Genomic DNA, 23,116 nt, shown 5'->3' on the forward strand with positions numbered 1-23,116 from the left:
GTAATCGTGAAGTGTTTTCTTTATATATATTTATATATCATACAAATATAAAATAAACTCTTGATTATTTTAAACCATGATCATTATGATAATGCAGAAAAACGTACTGAAAGCAATATTAAAAATGCAGAATACGGACTATCTTATATGTTTAATTCCACCATTTAGTGTGTGAACTTACAGAGAACTAATACAGCTATGAAGTTTTCCTGTAATAACTGAATTCGTATGTTTAAACGTTAGTGTAAGGAATTAAGCACATATGCTTTTTAATAACCTTTTTTTAAATCAGTTCCCAGCATTGTGAACTTGGTCACAGGTGACTGTGCTTATTTAAACCATGGTTCTTCCAATACATGCAGAAAAACATACTGAAGGTAATATTCAAAATGCAGCATATGAACTGTCTTATATGTTAAGTTCCACCATTTTATGTGTGAGCTTATGGAGAACTAACATATAAAACTCTGAACTACAGCTACAAAGTTTTTCTGTAATAACTGAAATTGGATGTTTAAACATTAGCATAAAGATCTAAGCACATAAGCTTTTTATTATTATTATTTTAAATATTTATTTATTTATTTATGGCTGCGTTGGGTCTTTGTTGCTGCGCGCGGGCTTTCTCTAGTTGCTGTGAGCGGGGGCTACTCTATGTTGCCACGTGTGGGCTTCTCACTGCGGCGGCTTCTCTTGTTGTGGAGCATGGGCTCTAGGCGCGGGCTTCAGTAGTTGTGACATGTGGACTCGGTAGTTGTGGCTCGCGGGCTCTAGAGCGCAGGCTCAGCCATTGTGGCACACGGGCTTTAGTTGCTCTGCGGCAGGTGGGATCTTCCCGGACCAGGGCTTGAACCCATGTCCCCTGCATTGGCAGGCGGATTCTTAACCACTGCGCCACCAGCGAAGTCCCCATCTGCTTTTCAATAACACTTTTTTTTCCTACCACATCCCAGCATCATGAACTTGGTCACTGGTAACTGTTCAGAGCTCAACACAGCTCACAAGAAGCCCCTAAAAACCAAGCCGCTTTGCGGACTTGGCATTAAATTCAGACGACTTTGAGAAGCAGTTCAGATCTTCTGTTTTTTTTCTTTCTTTGTATTTAGTTCCGTAAGAAAGCTGAGTCTGACCTATTTTTAGGATTTGGCCCATGGAATTGAACTTGGTGGTTTTAGTTTCACTGTTGTTGTTTTTCTTCTTTTAGGTAAAAAAATAAAGCACAGGAGTCCTGGCTGCCACGACTAGAAAGACACTAAAGCTTTCTTCTTTTAATTATACACTTAAAGGCATACTAGGGTAGACGTGTGCTTTCTATTTCCTGGAAACTGTGGGATTTTAGTTCCCATAAACCTTCTAACCTCTCCTTTTAAGTTACTCACTGACTTCTAATGGCCCTTGAAAAATGACATCATCAAAACACCTAAAATTAATCTACGTGGATATTAGTTTCCATTTTTTGTTTGTGGGGATTTTTCACCATCAAGAATTCTATTTTTTTTTCCTGCTGTTATTCGCCATCTTACTCTTTGTGTATCTTATAAAGCCCTTCTCTCTTTAGAAGGGCTGAAGAAGATTGACATAAACTCCTTTACCACACCAAGATCTTAGTGCGAACTAGAGGGAAATTATTGAATATTGAGATTTTTCCATCCGAAGAGGCTGGCCCTTATTCCCTTTCCACATTTTCCTGAGTCTTCTGTGAATTCTTACTAGAATAAGTGTTAGAGGAAATAACTAAAACATGATTTATTTTCAAGCGCTTCTATTACTGAAGTTAATGAATATTAAATATGTAGGCTTGAACTTGTTTTCAAGTTTGGCAGGGTTTGAATGCTCCTATAAGTTCCATTGCCTTAGGCAGTTATAGGATTTCAGTTCTGGGAATAAGGATTATAAATATAAGGAAAACATGATAGGCAATTGAAATGTTTAATCACCTAAACTCTCGAAATTAGGGCAGATTGACCATCTCAATAGCTTGAAGAACCACAAACGGACTATCAAAAAATAACTGCTGTCACTTTTGTTCCAAAGTTTTTTTTAGAGGTTCCATAGCATCCACTGAACTTTTCCCCTGACTATCTTAACACACCTTTTTCGTATTTGAGACTCTGGCCAGGATTGGAAACAGAGGTGTGAAAGAATTACGAGAGTGGCTGTTTTTGCAGTACTTTTGGCTAGAAGTAAAATAAGCAGGAAATACTAAAATGTCTTGAGAAAGTTTGTCCCCAAGAAAATTCTAGCTTGAAGTTTTTTTAAAACATGGGGTTCAGACATTTAGGCTCATATTTGAATAAAATTGTGCTTATATGGATACCAACATAATTGCAACTATTTGAACATCTTACTGTCTATATGGTTCCTTTCTAGGATTTTCAATATTCTTTCACATGCTTTTTCTTCCTCCGATGGCTACAAACACAGTATCAGGCAGAATAGTTTGGTGGTGTTACTTCTGTTTTACAAATTAGAAAACTTAAACACAATGTTCATAGCAAAATTTATTTTGTTGCTTTGTATACGGTACCTTTTAACTCATAGGCTTTGTTAAATGCTTCTAAATTTCTTGATCTAGCTGTAGATAAAGGTTATTCTGAAACTCAGAAGTACTGAGGTCTGTTCCCAGTACCATTTGTGAATACAAATGCACCTCCTCACTTTATGAATAATCTACAAAAAGATGTATTCAGTGCTTACCTATGCATGTTGCTGTGCTCAGTCTGTACTTTCCTAGAATCAAGATATTCAATAAGTTGTTCTGCTATTTCTGACTTTATACAGAATTATAATTTAATATTGATTTGAAAGTATACAAGCAATCAGACAAATCCAAATTCCTAGAAAAGTGATTAGTTTAGGATTAGAATGAAGTAGGATTTGGATTCCAGCATTTATAGGAGTGCTGTGGTTGCCTGGAGCTGTGGCAAATGAAAGCAAACAAAAATGAATACATTGTTACTCATAGCGTTTAACTGAATAGAACTCATTAGCTTAAAACCTGGTTTGTGATTTGTGATCCCTGTTAGATATCCTAGTGGAGGTGTCAAGTATGCAGCTGGATATTAAGTCTGGAAGTCAAAAATGAGGTCAGGAAATAAATATTTGGGAGAGCTCAGCAAACAGATGATATTAAAGACACGAACCTGGATGAGATGACCCAGAAAGTGAGTAAACACAGAAAGGAGGACCAAGGACTGAATCCTGATGAGCTGTTTATTGGGAGAGATGATGAAGGAAAGGAGACTGAGAAGAAATGGACGGTTAGGTAGGAGGAAAACTAGAAGAGTAGCCCTGTGTTGGATGTCAAGTGAGAAAAGTGTTTCCAGTAGGAGGCAGTGATTGTTAGATATTGAAGCCTGTACATTTAAATGAGGATTGAGGAATGACTACCAGGTTTGGCAATGTGGAGGTTCTTAGTGCTCTTGACCCAAGCAGCTTCTTGGAGTGGTTGTGGTGGGGAGGCGCTTTTTGAAGTGAGATGGAGAAAATGGGAGGAGTAAATTGGAGGCAGTACATACAGACAACACTGGAGAGGCTTTTGTGACAGGAGGAAGAGATATAATGTAGTACCTGGAGGGGTAAGTGCTATTAAGAGAGGGTTTTGAAAGATGAGAGGACTAGGATGTTTGTTTTTTGAATAATAATGAGTAGAATGGGGAAAATGGGTGCTGAAGGAGAGAGAAAGGAAATTTGGACAAGAGGAGATGGGAGCTGGGCACAAGTGGAAGTGTTGGCATCAAAGAATCATAGACAGTTGATAGACTGATGGGAATATGGAGGAATTGGAGTTTAAGAAGAAAAATGGAGAAAGTTTGAAACAATTTTTAAAGGAAGAGAGTAGGAGAATCTACATACCACTGAAATATGATGGATGGATTCCATTGTGGTCTGAGGATTGTTGGAATGAGACATCTTGAAACAGCAAGATGAAAATATAGGGTGGTGAATAACTGTCACAAACTGAGTGGCAATTAGTCTGTTTCCTACTGAGTTGTAAGGCAAGAGGGTATTGAACATTTCCCTGAGATTTAGAAGTGTCATGAGACATTTTTGGGAACTGTAGCTTTGTGCATTTAGCAGAGCCAGGTATACTTATCTGGGAAGACCAGGTTGACATTGATGTAGACTTCCGCACAGTATGTGGCAAGACTAAATGAATGATCTTGGCCAGTAGCTTTTGCACTTATAATATGTGCCAGTGAAGGGAGTGGGGCTAGTTGGATAAAATACAGCCCCTAGGGAGGGCTGGAGCAAGAGACCTGTGCATTATGCCTTCCAGACCTGAAACGGGAAGTCAGGTTTTAATAGCTTTGACTTACAAAATTAACACCCTCCAAAGAAAATTCACCTGTTGCCAAATCTAATGCCAGGGTTTGGATGCTCACAGTTCCTTTAAGTCCCTTGTTTGTTTTCATTTCTTTCTTTTTTCTTGTTCTTTTCATTCTGCTTTTTTTGCCAGAGTGTTCTGGCCTTTTAGGGACAATTACTAAAGGGCTTGTAATCAATCTTTTTGCTGAATTGTTTAATCAGAAGGCCATAATGAAAGAGAGGGAGAAAAAGTGAGAGAGAGATTTTAAACATTTTGTAAAATGCATTTCTCCTGGCTATGGATTTCCGTAAATTCTTTGTGTACATATAAATATACTGTTTATGTCTTGTAATTTGGCCCACTTATTTCGAAATCCAACTCTTCCAAAACATGCCTTTTTAGTTCGGTAAGGGTGAAAACCAGCAGTTCTGTCAGAAGTTCTATTGACCTAGGGGTGCCAAGAACTTCTTACTTTTGTTCCATATACCTTCATTTTTAGAATTAGATACCTCAAAGCTGCTAAACTTGATCTTTCACACCATCAGATGTCAGTATTTAGCAAATGCTGTTGCCACTAATAGTTTTTACACTTGGGTTGTTTCACAAAGTCTACTTTTAAATCTTGCGAATTAAAGATTCCATTCAGTATCACCAACAAGGAAGCAAGAAATATAGACATAGTTTTCTCATAAAGAGGATATCAAAATATTCATACCACACACATTTTTTGGTGTTGGTTGGTGTTAAGAGTAAAAGGATTTAAAGATCACTTAAGCTTTGGCTGAAAAAAATGTGAAGGGATTTAGACGCAGGAGTGCTAGAATATATTCCCATTATTCCTTATTAGATACATTTTAAGATAAGTTATTTTCTTGAATTTATTTATATTACTTTGAGTTTTGACTGAGATCAAGAATGGAAAAATGGAGAATTATTATTACTATTACTACTTTTGATAGAGAATGGCTTTTCCTAGTCATATACATGCTCATGTAAAACATTTTATCAACAGAGAAATGCATAAACTACAAAGAACACGTCCTCCCCACAATCCCACCTCCCAGAGATAACCAAATTTAGTAGTTCAATTTGTATCCTTTCAGGTTTATCTCTACCTGTGGGTATGTGTGTTTGTCTTTAGTTTTTAAAACAAAGTGAGTTTTAATATAGTCATTTTAGCCTCTGTGTTTATTTTGTTGGTAAATTATGCACCTATTTCCATATATATTTACCTCACTCATTTTACTCTATGGATGAGCTAATATTTATTTTATCATTGATGAAATTATTCACATTTCTAATTTTTACTATTGTAAGTAATGCTGCTCTTCACACCTCTATACAATGGGATAACATCACCAATCTCATAGGCTTATTGGTATTAATAAACAAATACACTATTACATTTAAAGTGTCAAAAGAGTACATGACACATAAGTGCTTCAAAAAGTACTTATTTATTATTCTGTTTATTTTCTTTATTACTAGTGAATATGACTGTGTGACAAACTCCTAGAAATGAAATTATTCAGCTGATAAATATTACCAAATTGCCCTCGAAAAAGATTCTACCAAGTCATACTCCCTTCATCAGTGAATAAAGAATATTTTTTCCCCACACTATTTAAACTTTTAAATAGTAGCATAATATTCATATAGAAAAATAATGCACTTGATAAGTATTGACTCAACAAAGTGAATCCATATGTGTAACCAACACCAGATCAAGTCAGAGTACATTTCCATCTGAGAACACTTCCCTTGAGTCATGACCCAGTCATTATTTGCCATTCCCACCCCAAAGTTAAGCACTATCTTCCTTCTATCAACGGTGGATTAGTTTTGCACTGTTATATATAGCTTCTTTCACTCAACATTATGTTTGTATTAGATGATTATGACCATTCATATCGTTGCAGATATCAATGGTTCTAACATCTCTATTACTCTCTTTTAGACTATACTGTAAATTATCCATTGTACTTTTTATGGACATTTTATGTGTTTGCCTGTTTTATGTTTGTTACAAGTTAAACTATTTTGATTCTTCTGCATGCCTTTTGGTGTATGTGTGTATGTATATATATATGTATATAGATACACACATAATTTATCTTTACATAACATAAACATGATATACACACACGTGTTTCTGTTGGAGAGTTACCTCAGAGCAGAATTGCTCGTTCATAAAGTAGGTGTACATTTAGCTTTAAAAGTTTCCCAAGTTATGCCAATTTATCACAATGACAACAATGTATGCTAGTACCAGTTGTACGTCATGGCCCATTCTTGGTATTATTAATTTTCAAAGTTTGGTCATTCTGATGGGTGTGTAGAGGTATATCATTGCGGTTTTAACTGTATTTTCCTGATAATTAATGAAGCTTAACACGTTTTTGTATGATTATCAGTCTTTTGGATGTCCTGTTTTATGAAGTACTTTTTCAAGTCTTATGCCCATTTTAAAAATTAGCTTGTTTTTTTCTTATTTATTTTAGTAGGAGTTTTTCTTTTTCTGGTTATGTGTCTCTTTATATATATAATTCCTCTTAATATATACAATTAGAGATATTTTTCTCTTTATCACATCTTTAAATAAGCAAGTTCTTAATTTTAATGAACTCTGCCTATTCAACCTTTTCCTTTATAATTAGTGTCTTTTGTGTCTTGCTTAAGGAATCTTGGCCTACCCAAGGCTGTGAAGGCATTCTCTATGTTTTTACTAGAAGCTTTGTCATTTAGCTTTCCTTCGTTAGATTTATAATCCATTATAAATTGATTTTACGTGGTGTAAGAAAGCAGTCCATACTCGTATTTCCCCACATAGAGTCAATTTACTGCACTATTTATTGAAAAGTGCTACAGTGGCATCTTTGTTGTAAATCAGATGATCGTATAGATTTGTTTTTCTGGACTATTCTGCTTATTAGTTGATTTATTTGTCTTTTGGCCAAAACCATATACTTGATAACAAGTCCTCATATCCAGGAGTGCAGGCCCTCTACTTTTTTATTCTACAAGATTGTCTTTGCTACCCCTGGCCTTTTGTTTTTCCACGTGCAATTTAAAATAAGCTTAGCAATTGCCACAGCAAATCCTTCTTGGATTTTGATTGAGATTACATGAATGTATTTACTCACTTTGAGAGAATTTGCAGTTTGACAGGATTGAGTCCTCTAGTCTATGACATGGTACATAGGTCTTGAAGTAGTAGAGGTAGTAGAGGTCTTGGATATATTTCATTTTGTTTATTCTTAGATATATATTCAATGTTATTTATATTTTACATTAAATATTTTATACATTTAACATATTTTTAAAATTTCAGCTTTCTTGACATATATAATACAAATAAAATCGTAAGATATTTAAAGTGTACATTGTGGTGATTTGATATATGTATGCATTGTGAAAGGATTCCCCCCTTCTTGTTAATTAACACATCCATCACCTCACATATTTATCTTTTTTTTTTTTGATGAGAACATATAAGTTCTACTCTCTTAGCAAATATATGTTTTCTGCTAGTATATAATAATAAATTGTTCTTTACTATGGTCAATAAACATGTTGGCATGATATTATCCCTTTAAAACTTTGAGACTTGCTTTATGGCTGAGAATATAGTAAATTTGGGGGAATGTTCCATTTGCGGTTGAAAAGAATATATATCTCGCAATTGTTGTGTAGAGTGTTCTGTTGACATTCCAAATTGCTGATCCTGTCATTACAGTCTCTATCTCTATTATTTTGTCAGTTTTTTAAATCAGTTATTGAAAGAGGTGTTTAAAATCGGCATATATTATTGTGGATTTGTCTATTTCCCTTCTTATTTCTATTTGAAGTTTTTGCTTTACATATATTGAGCCTATGTTACCAGGTGCATGCAAATATTTTGATTGTTTTATCTTGCTTTGGATTATCATTATAAATTATAGCTTCTATTTGAAATAATTCTGCTTCTTTTAACATCTTTGTCCATTTAATATTAATATCAATACACCAACTTTCATTGCTTAACTTTTTCATGGTAATGTCTTTTTCATCCTTTTATTTTATCCTTTTTGTGTCCTTTATTTAAGACATGTCTTTTAAACAGTATATAGCTGAACTTTAAAATCATTTGACACTCTTTATCATGAATTAGAATATTTAGTTTATTTACTTTTAATAAAATTACCAATATATCTGGGTTTAAATCTACTATAATGCCATTTTTCTTTCTTTTTTTTTTAATGGTCCTTTGCTTTTTTCTCTTTTATCACCTTTTAAGATGAACTATATCATGTTTTGCCTTTTTAGCAAGCTATTTATGCCTTTTGTTATTCTCTTTGAAGTTAGCCTAGAACTTACAACATTCATCCTTAACTTAATAGAGCTATGACATTACCACACTGTGGAAAATGTAAGGAACCTAAAATAGTTTAATTCCATTCATCATCTTTCTGCTTATCTGATTTTCCCTCTTTTCAGGAGTCTTAGATCCTCAAATTCTATTTTCCTTGATAGCTCTGAACTCCAATGCTTGTCTCATCAGCTCTATCAGAATGGGAACATCTTTTTATCACAACTTTCAGCTTGACCTCAGATCCCCGCACCAAGTATTGGCTGATTTGTGACACCTTCAAGCTGTTTTCAGATACATTTTATCAGTCTTATCTAGATTATCTTGGTACAAGTATTGGTCTGATGCAAAGTACTCCATCATGGTCAGAAGTAGATGTTTCTGTACACTTTTATCAAGTCTGGTTGTTAGCTACCTTTTTATTATTTGCTAGTTTGATGGCCAAAAAGTTATCATACTGTATCCATCAGTTATATGGCAGCCATCATCTTGGTTCACTGTGACTCTACCCTTTAGGCCATATTTAGTTGGTTCAGGTGTGGGTACCTGATTGGAGTTGTGTCGATGAGTCCCTTCTCTGAGGTTTTGTGCTTGGAACCAGAGAAAATTTAAAGCTCTGAGTATAAACTCAGGCACTACTTGACATCTGTACTTTCTACCATGTGGGAAAATGTATTTTGTAGTGAAGATGAAATCAGTATGCAGAGAAATGCAGTGAAAAGGCGTGGAAAGAGAGAGTGGGCTATGCTGGATTTCTTGATTCCAGTTATTCAGTAATCCCAGCTGCATCTACTTTTCCTATGGATTTTTTATTATGGTGAAATATATATAACATAAAATTTACCCATTTTTAAATGTATAGCTCAGTGGCATTCAGTATATTCATTGCTGTGCAACCGTCACCACTATCCATCTCTAGAAATTTTTTTCATCTTCCAAACTGAAACTCCCTCCCCCTTGAACAATAATTCCTATTCCCTCATGCCCCCAGCCCCTGGTAGCCATGATTCTACTTTCTGTCTGTATCGATATGACTATTCTAGATATCTTATGTAAATGGAATCATATAGTATTTGTCTTCCTGTGACTGGCTTATTTCACTTGGCATAATGTCTTCAAGGTTTATCTATGCTGTACATGTGTCAGAATGTACTTCCTTTTTAAGGCTGACTAATATTCCATTATATGAACATACCACATTTTGTGTATCCATTTATCTGCTGATGGACACTTGGATTGCTTCCACCTTTGGGTAATTGTAAGTAATGCTGCTGGGATTATGTGTGTACGTGGATTGTTTTTTGCATTTTTTAATTTGTTTTCTTGATGCATTTTTTGTTTTGCTTAAACAATTAGCATGCTACTTGTAACCAAGAAGGTCCCAACTAATATGCATGGATCTGTTTTCAGACTCTCTATAATATTCCTTTGATCTACCAGCCTTTTCCTGAATCAATACCAAACTGTCTTGATTATTTTAAATTATAGTACATTTTTGAGGCTTGGTAAACAAGCTGTCCCTCATTACTCTTTTACAAAAATGTGTTGGCTGCATTTTCAGTGTTTTTTTTCCAGATGATCAATTGTCAAGTTCTAAAAAGAAAACAAATGGAATTTTGTTTGGTATTGCACTGCATTTTTGGTTGATTTGTGGAGAATTAACATTAAACCTTTAAAAACATTATCTATGTAACTATTTTTTGGTAAAAGAGTCAAATAATACTAATATTGGCCCCCTTTTCTAAATATCCCAGTCCTTTTCCAGTTTGATGTTGTCTTGGAAAAACTCTGTTTCTTCCTCTACTTACAGGATACTTTATTTCTGACCCCCAAATGTGTGGCGTTTGTCTCACACAAAGCAATTCTGTGATACTAATTGGGTGTACCACAATTCAGTTAAATTCTGACACTAAGCAGAGTTAGCGCAGATCCCATAGGTTAAGGGATGGGTCCCATGACTACCTACCCTACTTCAGACTTTAGTCACAAGTCGAAGTTTTCACCTGTGCTTCTGACTGACCAGCTATAAATTGGGATTCCCAGGACCCCCTCCTTGGATTTAATAATTTGCTAGAATGGCTCACAGAACTCAGAGAAACATTTACTTATGTTTACTGGTTTATTAAAAAGGATATAGTAAAGGATACAGATGAATGGCCAGATGAAGAGGTACCTGGGGTGAGGTCCAGAAGTGTCCCAAGCATAGTCGTTTCTGCCCCTGTGGAGTTGGGGTGTGCCACCCACCCAGCATGTGGATGTATTCACCCTCCTGGAAGTTCTCTGAACCCTGTACTTTGGGGATTTTTATGGAGCCTTCATCATCTAGGCATGATTGATCATTAACTCAAACTTAGCACTCTTCCCTTTTGGAGGATGGGTGGGGGCGGGCAGGGGAGGCTGAAAGTACCAAACTTCTAATCATGGTTTGATTTTTCTGGTGACCAGCGCCCATCCTGAAGCTATGCAGGAGCACACCAAGAGTTGTCTCGTTAGAACAAGAGAGTCTCCTATCACCCAGGAAGTTCCAAGGGATTTGAGAGCTCTGTGTCAGGAACCAGAGGCAGAGACCAATATATATATTTTCCATTGTTTCAGAGATGTATAGCCTTCTTTATACTACTCATCTAATTTTTAAAAAAATTTTCTTTTAAAAAAACTTGAATGATACACGGCATGTATTTTTCTTCAACGTCTCTATTTTGAGATCTGTCCATGCCCATACAGAAATATCCTTTTCATTCCTTTTATTTGCCACTGGGAGTTCCATTGTATAGGTGTACTTTATTTATCTGATGGTTAACCTGTTGATGGACCTTTAGGTTATTGCAATTTTTCAATATTACAACAAAATTGTCCTGAAACTTTGAGACATACTTTTGTTCACATTTTTTTAAGAGGGAAGCTACCAAAAAGCAGGTTGATGGGTTCAAGGATATACACATTTGAATTTTCAAACTATTATCACATTATCCTTGAGGAAGTCAATCCCATTTTATACTCCTAAGGCAATAATAGACATAGCTCTACCTCCTTATACAGTCAAGAGGATTATCATTAAAACTTCTACCCATTCAGAGAAAAAGAAAAATAATCTGGTAGTTGTTTTTACTTTAATTTTAATGTTTATAGTATGGTTGAACAGCTTTACTTATTCATTTCATAATTTGCATTTCCGTGTCAGTAAAAAGTCAGTTTATAACCTTTGCCTATTTTTCTGTTTTTGTCGTTGTTTTAACTATTCAATTTGTCTCATTGATTTGGTCCTGTTGATTTTCACTATACATTTTGAGTATTAACATTTTATCTTTAATATATATAATTATTTTTCCTCATGCTGTCCATTGTCTTTTTTTAATTTAATTTAATTTTTTTAACATCTTTATTGGAATATAATTGCTTTACAATGGTGTGTTAGTTTCTGCTTTATAACAAGTGAATCAGCTATGCATATACATATATCCCCATATCTCCTCCCTCTTACATCTCCCTCCCACCCTCCCTATCCCACGCTTCTAGGTGGTCACAAAGCACCGAGCTGATCTCCCTGTGCTATGTGGCTGCTTCCCACTAGCTATCAATTTTACATTTGGTAGTATATATATGTCCATGCCACTCTCTCACTTTGTCCCAGTTTACCCTTCCCCCTCCCCATGTCCTCAAGTCCATTCTTTACGTCTGCATCTTTATTCCTGTCCTGCACCTAGGTTATTCAGAACCATTTTTTTTTTTTAGATTCCATATATATGTTTTAGCATACACTATTTGTTTTTTTCATTCTGACTTACTTCACTCTGTATGACAGACTCTAGGCCCATCCACCTCACTACAAATAACTCAATGTCATTTCTTTTTATGGCTGAGTAATATTCCATTGTATGTATGTGCCACATCTTCTTTATCCATTCATCGGTCAATGGACACTTAGGTTGCTTCCATATCCTGGCTATTGTAAATAGAGCTGCAGTGAACATTGTGGTACATGACTCTTTTTGAATTATGGTTTCCTGAGGTTATATGCCCAGTAGTGGGACTGCTGGGTTGTTGGTAGTTCTATTTTTAGTTTTTGAAGGAACCTCCATATTGTTCTCCATAGTGGCTGTATCAATTTAGATTTCCACCAACGTGCAAGAGGGTTCCCTTTTCTCCAAAACCTCTCCAGCATAGTTTGTAGATTTCTTGATGATGGCCATTCTGACTAGTGTGAAGTTTTACCTTATTGTAGTTTTGATTTGCATTTCTCTAATGATTAGTGATGTTGAGCACCCTTTCATGGTTTCTTGGCAATCTGTATATCTTCTTTGGAGAATCTATTTAGGTCTTCTGCCCATTTTTGGATTGGGTTGTTTGTTTTTTTGATATTGAGCTGCATAAGCTACTTGTATATTTTGGAGATTAATCCTTTGTCAGTTGCTTCATTTGCAAATATTTTCTCCCATTCTGAGGGTTGTCTTTCATCTTGTTTATGGTTTCCTTTACTGTGCAAAAGATTTTAAGTTTCATTAGGTTCCATTTGTTTATTTTTGTTTTTATTTCAATTTCTCTAGGAGATGGGTCCAAAAGGATCTTGCTGTGATTTATGTCATAGAGTGTTCTGCCTATGTTTTCCTCTAAGAGTTTTATAGTGTCTGGCCTTACATTTAGGTCTTCAATCCATTTTGGGTTTAGTTTTGTGTATGGTGTTAGGGAGTGTTCTAATTGCATTCTGTTACATGTACCTGTCCAGTTTTCCCAGCACCACTTATTGAAGAGGCTGTCTTTTCTCCATTGTATATTCTTGCCTCCTTTATCAAAGATAAGGTGACCATATGTGCATGGGTTTACCTCTGGGCTTTCTATCTTGTTCCATTGATCTATATTTATGTTTTTGTGCCAGTACCATACTGTCTTGATTACTGTAGCTTTGTAGTATAGTCAGAAGTCAGGAAGCCTGATTCCTCCAACTCTGTTATTCTTTCCCAAGATTGCTTTGGTTCTTTGGGGTCTTTTGTGTTTCCATACAAGTTGTGAAATTGTTTGTTCTAGTTCTGTGAAAAATGCCGTTGGTGGTTTGATAGGGATTGCATTGAATCTGTAGATCATTTTTGGGTAGTATAGTCATTTTCACAATGTTGATTCTTCCAATCCAAGAATATGGTATATCTCTCCATCTGTTTGTATCATCTTGAATTTCTTTCATCAGAGTCTTATAGTTTTCTGCATACAGATCTATTGTCTCCTTAGGTAGGTTTATTCCTAGGTATTATATTCTTTTTATTGCAGTGGTAAATGGGAGTGTTTCCTTAATTTCTCTTTCAGAGTTTTCATCATTAGTCTATAGGAATGCAAGAGATATCTGTGCATTGACTTTGTATCCTACTACTTTACTAAATTCATTGATTAGCTCTAGTAGTTTTTTGGTAACATCTTTAGGATTCTCTATGTATAGTATCATGTTATCTGCGAACAGTCACAGCTTTACTTCTTTTCTGATCTGGATCCCTTTCATTTCTTTTTCTTCTCTGATTGCTGTGGCTAAAACTTCCAAAACTATGTTGAATAATAGTGGTGAGAGTGGGCAGCCTTGTCTTGTTCCTGATCTTAGTGGAAATTTTTTCAGTTTTTCACCATTGAGAATGATGTTGGCTGTGTGTTTGTCATATATGGCCTTTATTATGTTGAGGTAAGTTTCCTCTATGCCTACTTTCTGGAGGGTTTTTATCATAAATGGGTGTTGAATTTTGTCCAAAGCTTTTTCTGCATCTATTGAAATGATCATATGGATTTTATCCTTCTGTTTGTTCATTTGGTGTATCACATTGATTGATTTGTGTATATTGAAGAATCCTTGCATTCCTGGGATAAACCCCACTTGATCATGGTATATCATATGCTTTTTTTTTTTTTTTTTTTTGTGGCGTTACGCGGGCCCCTCACTGCTGTGGCCCCTCCCGTTGCGGAGCACAGGCTCCGGACGTGCAGGCTCAGCGGCCATGGCTCACGAGCCCAGCCGCTCCGCGGCATGTGGGATCTTCCCGGACCGGGGCACGAACCCGTGTGCCCTGCATCGGCAGGCGGACTCTCAACCACTGCGCCACCAGGGAAGCCCCTCATATGCTTTTAATGTGCTGTTGGATTCTGTTTGCTAGTATTTTGTTGAGGATTTTTACATCTATGTTCATCAGTGATATTGGCCTGTAGTTTTCTTTTCTTGTGACATCTTTTTCTGGTTTTGGTATCAGGGTGATAGTGGCCTCGTAGAATGTGTTTGGGAGTGTTCCTCCCTGTGCTATATTTTGGAAGAGTTTGAGAAAGATAGGTGTTAGCTCTTTTCTAAATGTTTGATAGAATTCACCTAAGAAGCCGTCTGGTCCTGGGCTTTTGTTTGTTGGAAAATTTTTAATTACAGTTTCAATTTCAGTGCTTGTGATTGGTTTGTTTATATTTTCTATTTCTTCCTGGTTCAGTCTTGGAAGGTTGTGCTTTTCTAAGAATTTGTCCATTTCTTCCAGGTTGTCTGTTTTATTGGCATAGAGTTGCTTGTAGTAACTCTCATGATTCTTTGTATTTCTGCAGTGGCAGTTGTTACTTCTTTTTCATTTCTAATTCTGTTGATCTGAGTCTTCTCCCTTTTTTTCTTGATGAGTGTGGCCAATGGTTTATCAATTTTGTTTATCTTCTCAAAGAATCATCTTCCCGTTTTATTGATCTTTTCTATTGTTTCCTTCATTTCTTTTTCATTTATTTCTGATGTGATCTTTATGATTTCTTTCCTTCTGCTAACTGTGGGTTTTTTTTTTCTTCTTTCTCTAATTTCTTTAGGTGTAATATTAGATTGTTTTTTTGAGATATTTCTTGTTTCTTGAAGTAGGATTGTATTGCTATATACTTCCCTCTTAGAACTGCTTTTGCTGAATCCCATTGGTTTTGGGTCGTCATGTTTTCATTGTCATTTGTTTCTAGGTGTTTGATTTCCTCAGTGATCTCTTGGTTATTTAGTAGCATATTGTTTAGCCTCCACGTGTTTGTATTTTTTACAGATATTTTCCTGTAATTGATGTCTAGTCTCATAGCATTTTGGTGAGAAAAGATACGTGATACAATTTTAATTTTCTTAAATTTACCAAGGCTTGATTTGTGACCCAAGATATGGCCTATCCTGGAGAATGTTGCATGAGCACTTGAGAAGAAAGTGTATTCTGTTGTTTTTGGATGGAATGTCCTATAAATATCAATTAAGTCCATCATGTTTAATGTGTCATTTAAAGCTTGTGTTTCCTTATTTATTTTCATTTTGGATGATCTGTCCTTTGGTGAAAGAGGGGTGTTAAAGTCCCCTACTATTATTGTGTTACTGTCAATTTCCCCTTTTATGGCTGTTAGCATTTGCCTTATGTTGAGGTGCTCCTACGTTGGGTGCATAAATATTTACAATTGTTATATCTTCTTCTTGGATTGATCCCTTGATCATTATGTAGTGTCCTTCTTTGTCTCTTGTAATAGTCTTTATTTTAAAGTCTATTTTGTCTGATATGAGAAGTGCTACTCCACCTTTCATTTGATTTCCATTTGCATGGAAGTTCTTTTTCCATGCCCTCACTTTCAGTCTGTATGTGTCCCTAGGTCTGAAGTGGGTCTCTTGTAGACAGCATATATATGGGTCTTGTTTTTGTATCCATTCAGCCAGTCTGTGTCTTTTGGTTGGAGCATTTAATCCATTAACATTTAAGGTAATTATGGATATGTATGTTCCTATTGCCATTTTCTTAATTGTTTTGGGTTTGTTTTTGTAGGTCTTTTCCTTCTCCTGTGTTTTCTGCCCACTGAAGTTCCTTTAGCATTTGTTTTAAAGCTGGTTTGATGATGCTGAATTCTCTTAATTTTTACTTGTCTGTAACGATTTTAATTTCTCTGTCGAATCTGAATGAGATCTGTGCTGGGTAGAGTAATCTTGGTTGTAGGTTTTTCCCTTTCATCACCTTAAATATGTGCTGCCACTCCCTTCTGGCTTGCAGTTTCTGCTGAAAGATCAGCTGTTAACCTTATGGGGATTCCCTTGTATCTTATTTGTTGCTTTTCTCTTGCTGTTTTTAATATTTTTGTCTTTGTATTGAATATTTGATAGTTTGCTTAATATGTTTTGGCATGTTTCTCCTTGGATTTATCCTGTATGGGACTCTCTGTGCTTCCTGGACTTGATTGACTATTTCTTTTCCCATGTTAGGGAAGTTTTCAACTATAATCTCTTCAAATATTTTCTTAGACCCTTTCTTTTTCTCTTCTTCTTCTGGGACTCCTATAATTCAAATGTTGGTGCGTTTAATCTTGTCCCAGAGGTCTCTGAGACTGTCCTCAATTCTTTTCATTCTTTTTCCTTTATTCTGCTCTGTGGTAGCTGTTTCCACTATTTTATCTTCAAGGTCCCTTATCCGTTCTTCTGTCTCAGTTACTCTGCTATTGATTCCTTCTAGAGAATTTTTAGTTTTATTTATTGTGTTGTTCATCATTGTTTGTTTGCTCTTTAGTTCTTCTAGGTCCTTGTCAAATGTTTCTTGTATTTTCTCCATTCTATTTCCAAGATTTTGGATCATCTTTACTGTCATTACTCTGAATTCTTTTTCAGGTAAACTACCTATTTCCTCTTCATTTATTTGGTCTGGTCAGTTTTTACCTTGCTCCTTCATCTGCTACATATTTCTCTATCTTCCCATTTTGCTTAACTTACTGTGTTTTAGGGTTTCCTTTTCTCAGGCTGCAGGTTCATAGTTCCCATTGTTTTTGGTGTCTGCCCCTAGTGGGTAAGGTTCGTTCAGTGGGTTGGGTAGGCTTCCTGGTGGAGGGGACTGGTGCCTGTGTTCTAGTGGATGAGGCTGGATCTTGTCTTTCTGGTGGGCAGGACCGAGTCTGGTGGTGTGTTTTGGGGTGTCTGTGACCTTATTATTTTAGGCAGCTTCTCTGCTAATGGACAGAGTTGTGTTCCTGTCTTGCTAGTTGTTTGGCATGGGGTGTCCAGCACTGGAGCTTGCTGGTCATTGAGTGGAGCTGGGTCTTATCATTGAGATGGAGATCTCTGGGAAAGCTCTCATCGATTGATACTACATGGGGCTGGGAGGACTCTGGTTGTCCAGTGTCCTGAACTCAGCTCTCCCACCTCAGGGGCTCAGGCCTGACACCAGGCTGGAGCACCAAGACCTCTCATCACCCTCTTGGGCATCAGCACAAGGCAGGAATAAGCTGTATTCTTTATTTATCCCTCCTATTTTTCCAGAACCTTTTCTTCAAGGAGAAATCTCTGGGTTCTGCAGGAACAGTGAGTTGTGACCATCAGGTAAATCTGAGACTAAACTAAGTTCACCCAAAGTGGTGATACTTATTTCCCTTGTAGGAGTCCACACGGTATTAAGATGCACTGTGGGAAGACTATATTAGTAGCTACCATATCTTGGATCCTGTGGATTACCTTGGGATCCAACAATCGTGCTTCCACTATTTAGGCAACTTCTTTGAAAATCTATGTCCAAATGCAAACAAAGATGCAGTTATGCACAGCAGCTCTACTCATAATGGCTAAAATCTTGAAGAAATCAGAATGTCCCTCAATAGAGGAACACATAAGCAAATTGGCATACATCCATGTGAAGCCGAGTAAAATATGCCACCCCAAAATATCTGTCCATTGTCTTTTAATATTGTATATGATATCTTTTGCCATACAGAAGTCTTATGGTTGATACAGTAAAGTCAGTCTTTTTCTTTATTGCTTTTTAATATACATCTTAGGTAAGAGGGCTTCCCTACTCTAAGATTATATATATTTTTTTCCTTCATTTTCTCCTATTGATTTTACACGTCTTATTTTACATAAAGTTCTTTGACCTCCAAAATTCATTTTTGTACATGTGTTAAAACTGCTATATAATTTACTACCTTTTCCCCTATTTGTATTACTATGTCTGTGAGTTGTCTGATCATATTTTTCACTCATTTTTCTGTTGGGCTGATAAAGACTATATTCTGCCCCAATAATTTGTTGGAATAGCTACTTCTGTCCTTTCTATATTGAACTGAAATGTCCTCTTTATCATATACCACATTATATTTTAGCCATGGCTCTATTTGTATATATTCTGTTCTGACCTACTTGACTACTTCTCTGCTAATATAACACTATTTTATTTACTGTGAGTTTTAAAAATAATGTTTATTCTTAAAAAGTTATCTCCACTTTTCTTATGTGTTTTATTTTTAAATGAAGTTTAGAACCAACTTGTCAAGTATCATCTACAGTCTTATGGGGAATTCATTGCATTTATAGATTAATTTGGAGGCAATTTATATTTTTATAATAATGAGGCCTTGTATCCAGGAACAAGGTATCCCCATTTATTCAGGTCTTTTTGTGTGTGATTCATTAATGTTTTATATAGCTCTTTTTTTTTCATATAAGTCTTACACCATTTATGCTGAGCCTATTTCTAGTCATTTAAATTATTTTTTCTAGTGTGAATGAAAATTTTCCAGTTATTCCAGTAACCAGTTATTTTTAGTATGAAAAGAAAAACTGTTAACTGTTAAAAATATTTATCTTATGCTGAGTGAAATAAGTCGCAGAAAGACAAATACTGTATGATATCACTTATATGTGGAATCTAAAAAATACAAGCTAGTTCAACAGCGGAAAAGAAGCAGACTCACAGATATAGAGAGGAAACTAGCGGTTACCAGTTGGGGGTGGGCCAGAGGGTCAATACAGGGGTGGGGAAGTGAGAGGTACAAACTGTTGGGTGAAAGATAGTCTCGAGGATGTATTGTACAATGCGGGGAATACAGCCAATATTTTGTAATAACTTTAAAGTAGGCTTTAAAAATTGTATTAAAAAATTAAAGACTATAAAAAATTTTTCTCAAACATGAGTAGCTTACTGAAATGAATTTCTTATTTGAATCTCATAAATTTTCTTGATGTATAATCATAATGTCTGCAAAAGTAACTTGTCTCTGCTATGTGTATGCTTCTTTCTTTGCCATCTTTTTGCATTAGCCAGGACCTCCTGAGTAGTGTTGAATAACCATGTTGATAACATATGTCTATGTCTTTTCCTGTCTTTAATGGGAATGGCTTTAATGTTTCATCCTTAACATGGTGTTTTTTGCTAGTAGCTGATGAATTTTTATACTACAGCCATGGTATATGTGAGCATATCAAAGTTTAGAGTAAAGAATTGAGCACAATATGTTGGAAAGACCTCAGCTCTTAGAATAACCAGCTTGGAATTCTGGCTTCATCACTTACTGGCAGTATGATACTGAAAATGATACTTTCTGAATCTGTTTCTACATCTAAAATAGGAAGATAACGATACACATAAGGATAGCTCTATTATGAGCAATTAAAGAGATATGTCAACAAGCTCCCAAAATGCTTGATATAGGTTGGACTCAATAAATCTAGATTCCCAACCGGATCCCAGAGGACTTGGGCAACAGAGAAAGCCAAGTAAAAAGCAGGATACCACTTATTGTATTCCTTCTATCCTCCCACTCTTTGTTGAGAGCACGTGACTTACTAACATAATGTATTACACATTTAATTTCGCTAAAATGGGATCTCTAAGGCTGGCTCCACGCTGTAACTAAATCAATTATACAACAAATGAGTGAGCCTATTAAGTGTGAATTTTTAAAAATTTACAAATATATCAGAAAGACAAGTATCTTTCAGAGTTGCATAAAGTTGATTACCTCTGTATATCTACAAATAGAAAAAAAATCTCATTACACTAAACCTTTTTATTTTAAGGTCCAAATGGCTTCATCAGGATTTGAGAAGTCATCCAGGAGTGTTTGAATCCAAGGTAAGGGTCACTTTATTATGAAGGTTTATTAGTGTTGTTAGGGACAAGTTACTGCTAAATTAATCAATATAATTAAAAAAGAAACAAGCCTATTATGAAGTACTTTATACATGTTCGAATTTTGCTAACTTAGAAGGACAGAGGCCAGTCCCCACATGGACAAAAGTTTATTTCTTCTACTGAGCTCTAGTCACAGCTAAATCATCATAGTTTGAATGGCCCTACACAGTTTTTCAAATTTGGGCAAGTCCCATCCTGTCATTTGTAATTTGAGTGGCAAATATCTACACACATACCTATCATTTGTTTTTTTTCTTCAGCATCAGATGGGTTTTATTTCAGATCAGTTTTATTTTTTCTTCTTCCACTTTTATGGAGATATCATTAAAATGCAGCACTGTATAAGTGTAAGGTGTACAGCATAACGATTTGACTTACATACCTCATGAAATGATTACCACGATAAATTTAGTGAACACCAATCATCTCATAGAAATATAAAATAAAAGAAGAAAAATATCTTTTTCCTTGTGATGAGAACTCAGAATTTACTCTCTTCACAACTTTCATATATAACATGCAGCAGTGTTGATTATATTAGTCATGTTGTACACTCTATTAGTTGTTAGTTACAACATTCACTGTGATTTTGTGGCTTTTAGAGAAATGCTCATTTCATGTAAGTCTCAGTTTCCAAATATAAAACATGGAACATGTGATGAAACATGTTTTAATCTACCCAGGTAGGTGGGTGAATCCCTTTGAGCATGGACCACGCTTTCTGTGACTTGTACCCCCATAAAATTCAGCAGAGAATTCAGAACACAATATGTGCTTCCATAGATATTTTAATGACAGTTAATGAAAACAATACTTGAGTGGTTTAGGGAGTTTGGCAAATTTTGAAGTTTGTTTTTCCAAAGAGATTTTATGTTATTTGTTGATAGAGATATAAATTACTCGTGTCTGTAATAGCAACAAACGCTAGTTGAGCGAGTGGTTTGTGAAAAACAACTATTTGATTGCTATCAAAACAAAGTTTATTGAGTGAACTGCAATTAAAAATAAAATAGGGTAAAGTATAAAGAAGTATAAACTTAAAAATAAATAGGTCCCTTACAAGAAGATAGATTAGCTAATAAACTCAGGGGAATCTTGTTAGAAAATTGTTATGTAAGTGAGTAACGTCTATAATGGTTGATAGTCCAGCTTAAAAATTTTAGGGGGCAGAGGTAATGCCCTTCATGTACCTTCACGTTCAGAAAGCTGGATGACCTTCTCTTTGAGCGGGGGGGCATTCCCTTTTGTTCTCCAAATGCACAATCATACATCCTGAATCAGAACCACTGAGATTAATGACTGTGTCGGTGTTGAAAGCTTGAGGCCAGCCAATTGCTGTTAATATACTGAAAGCCAAATATGTTTTAAAAGAGTGTGGTTGGTCCTTGAAGTGTGGACGCTGAGAATATTTGCAGGCCAGTGAGCAAAATCTCCAAAGGAGAAAGAAATGGTTTTATTTTTCACATAACCTATCAAAGGTGAGTTTTGCTGCGTTCAAGCAAATCAAAATGATTATAGGCGATTATAGGCGACTTGCTGCAAAGATGTTTTGTGTGTGTGTGTGTGTGTGTGTGTGTGTGTAAGTGTACACACATCAGCAAGACTTTTCTCTTTCCAAGAGGAAAGCTATTTCTATATTCCCTTAATGTGAGACTTGTGATTTCCTCAATTTTCAGTCCAACTGGGAAGTTTCTCTTTTTCCACGTGTCCCCAGACACAGGAGAAAGCTTAAGGAGAGTGACACAGGCAGGGGCCCGTGGCCTGGCTTCTCCCCCTTCACTGCCTGCCTTCTGGGGCCTGGCCTGGTGTATGGCCGCTGTTTATACCTGCTAAAGTGCTTTCAGTGTTTGCGTTGGCGCTGCCACCTTACGTGCTACAGCCCCAAGCCATTCATGAGGTCTGTCCCAGAGCTTTGAAAACTGCAAGCTGGCACTGGGGCAAGAGAATGTCTCTCTCATTTTTTGGGTGAACTCCATGTTTTTTCCAAGAGGTTAGATCACTGTCGCAGTCCAGGCTTGCTAGACAGAATGTAACAGTTACTGTTGGAGACACTCTGAACTTTTAAGGGCAAAAGGCAGAGGGGGAAGGGAGAGAGGAAAAAGCTCAAGGTCAACTTAACAGCTTAAAAGTGAACACTTTTATATCTGGTAAACAAAGGTTTTTACGGAACTGGAAAACTTTATCACCAAGGAAGGAAAAAATTATATATATCACTTCTTGTTATGGCAAGAGGCTATGTAGTTCCAGAGTTCCCAATTCCATCCCAAGTCTTGTTTGAGACCAGACCAGATTAATCAGTGGTCATGGCAGGGGTGTTAGGAGTGATGTAATTTTTGTAGAAATTTACCTGGCTCTCTCCCTGGTTCTTTCATTGGCCCTAATGATTTTTAGAAGATGTGTCTTCTTCAAAAGTGGCAAAATTAGGAAAACTCTGACACCTGCTTGTCCCCTGCCCACCATTCTTGGCTTTTCCTTCCCTGTGCCCATTTTTTGTAGTAATAGAAATATCCCAACTGTTTTTTGGCTACGATTTCTCTCCCCTCATCTCTTTCCATGGGAAGTCTTGGT

At 36.1% G+C, this 23,116-nt stretch overlaps 1 protein-coding gene across 3 annotated transcripts in view; it reads left to right on the forward strand.

The window, feature by feature from the left end:
* LOC307195648 (uncharacterized protein) overlaps positions 1–23,116 on the forward strand; it is a 278,036-nt gene that overhangs the window by 53,052 nt on the left and 201,868 nt on the right. For all 3 annotated transcript variants that reach the window (XR_013830901.1, XR_013830902.1, XM_079939951.1), the window contains one exon: positions 20,434–20,488. Coding sequence is in view for 1 of the 3 variants with exons in the window: in XM_079939951.1 (XP_079796077.1) it covers positions 20,434–20,488 (55 nt within the window). In the remaining 2 variants the exon portion in view is untranslated. The remainder of the gene's footprint in view (positions 1–20,433; positions 20,489–23,116) is intronic.

This window comes from Stenella coeruleoalba, assembly GCF_951394435.1.
Source record: "Stenella coeruleoalba genome assembly, chromosome: 12".
NCBI lineage: Eukaryota > Metazoa > Chordata > Mammalia > Artiodactyla > Delphinidae > Stenella > Stenella coeruleoalba.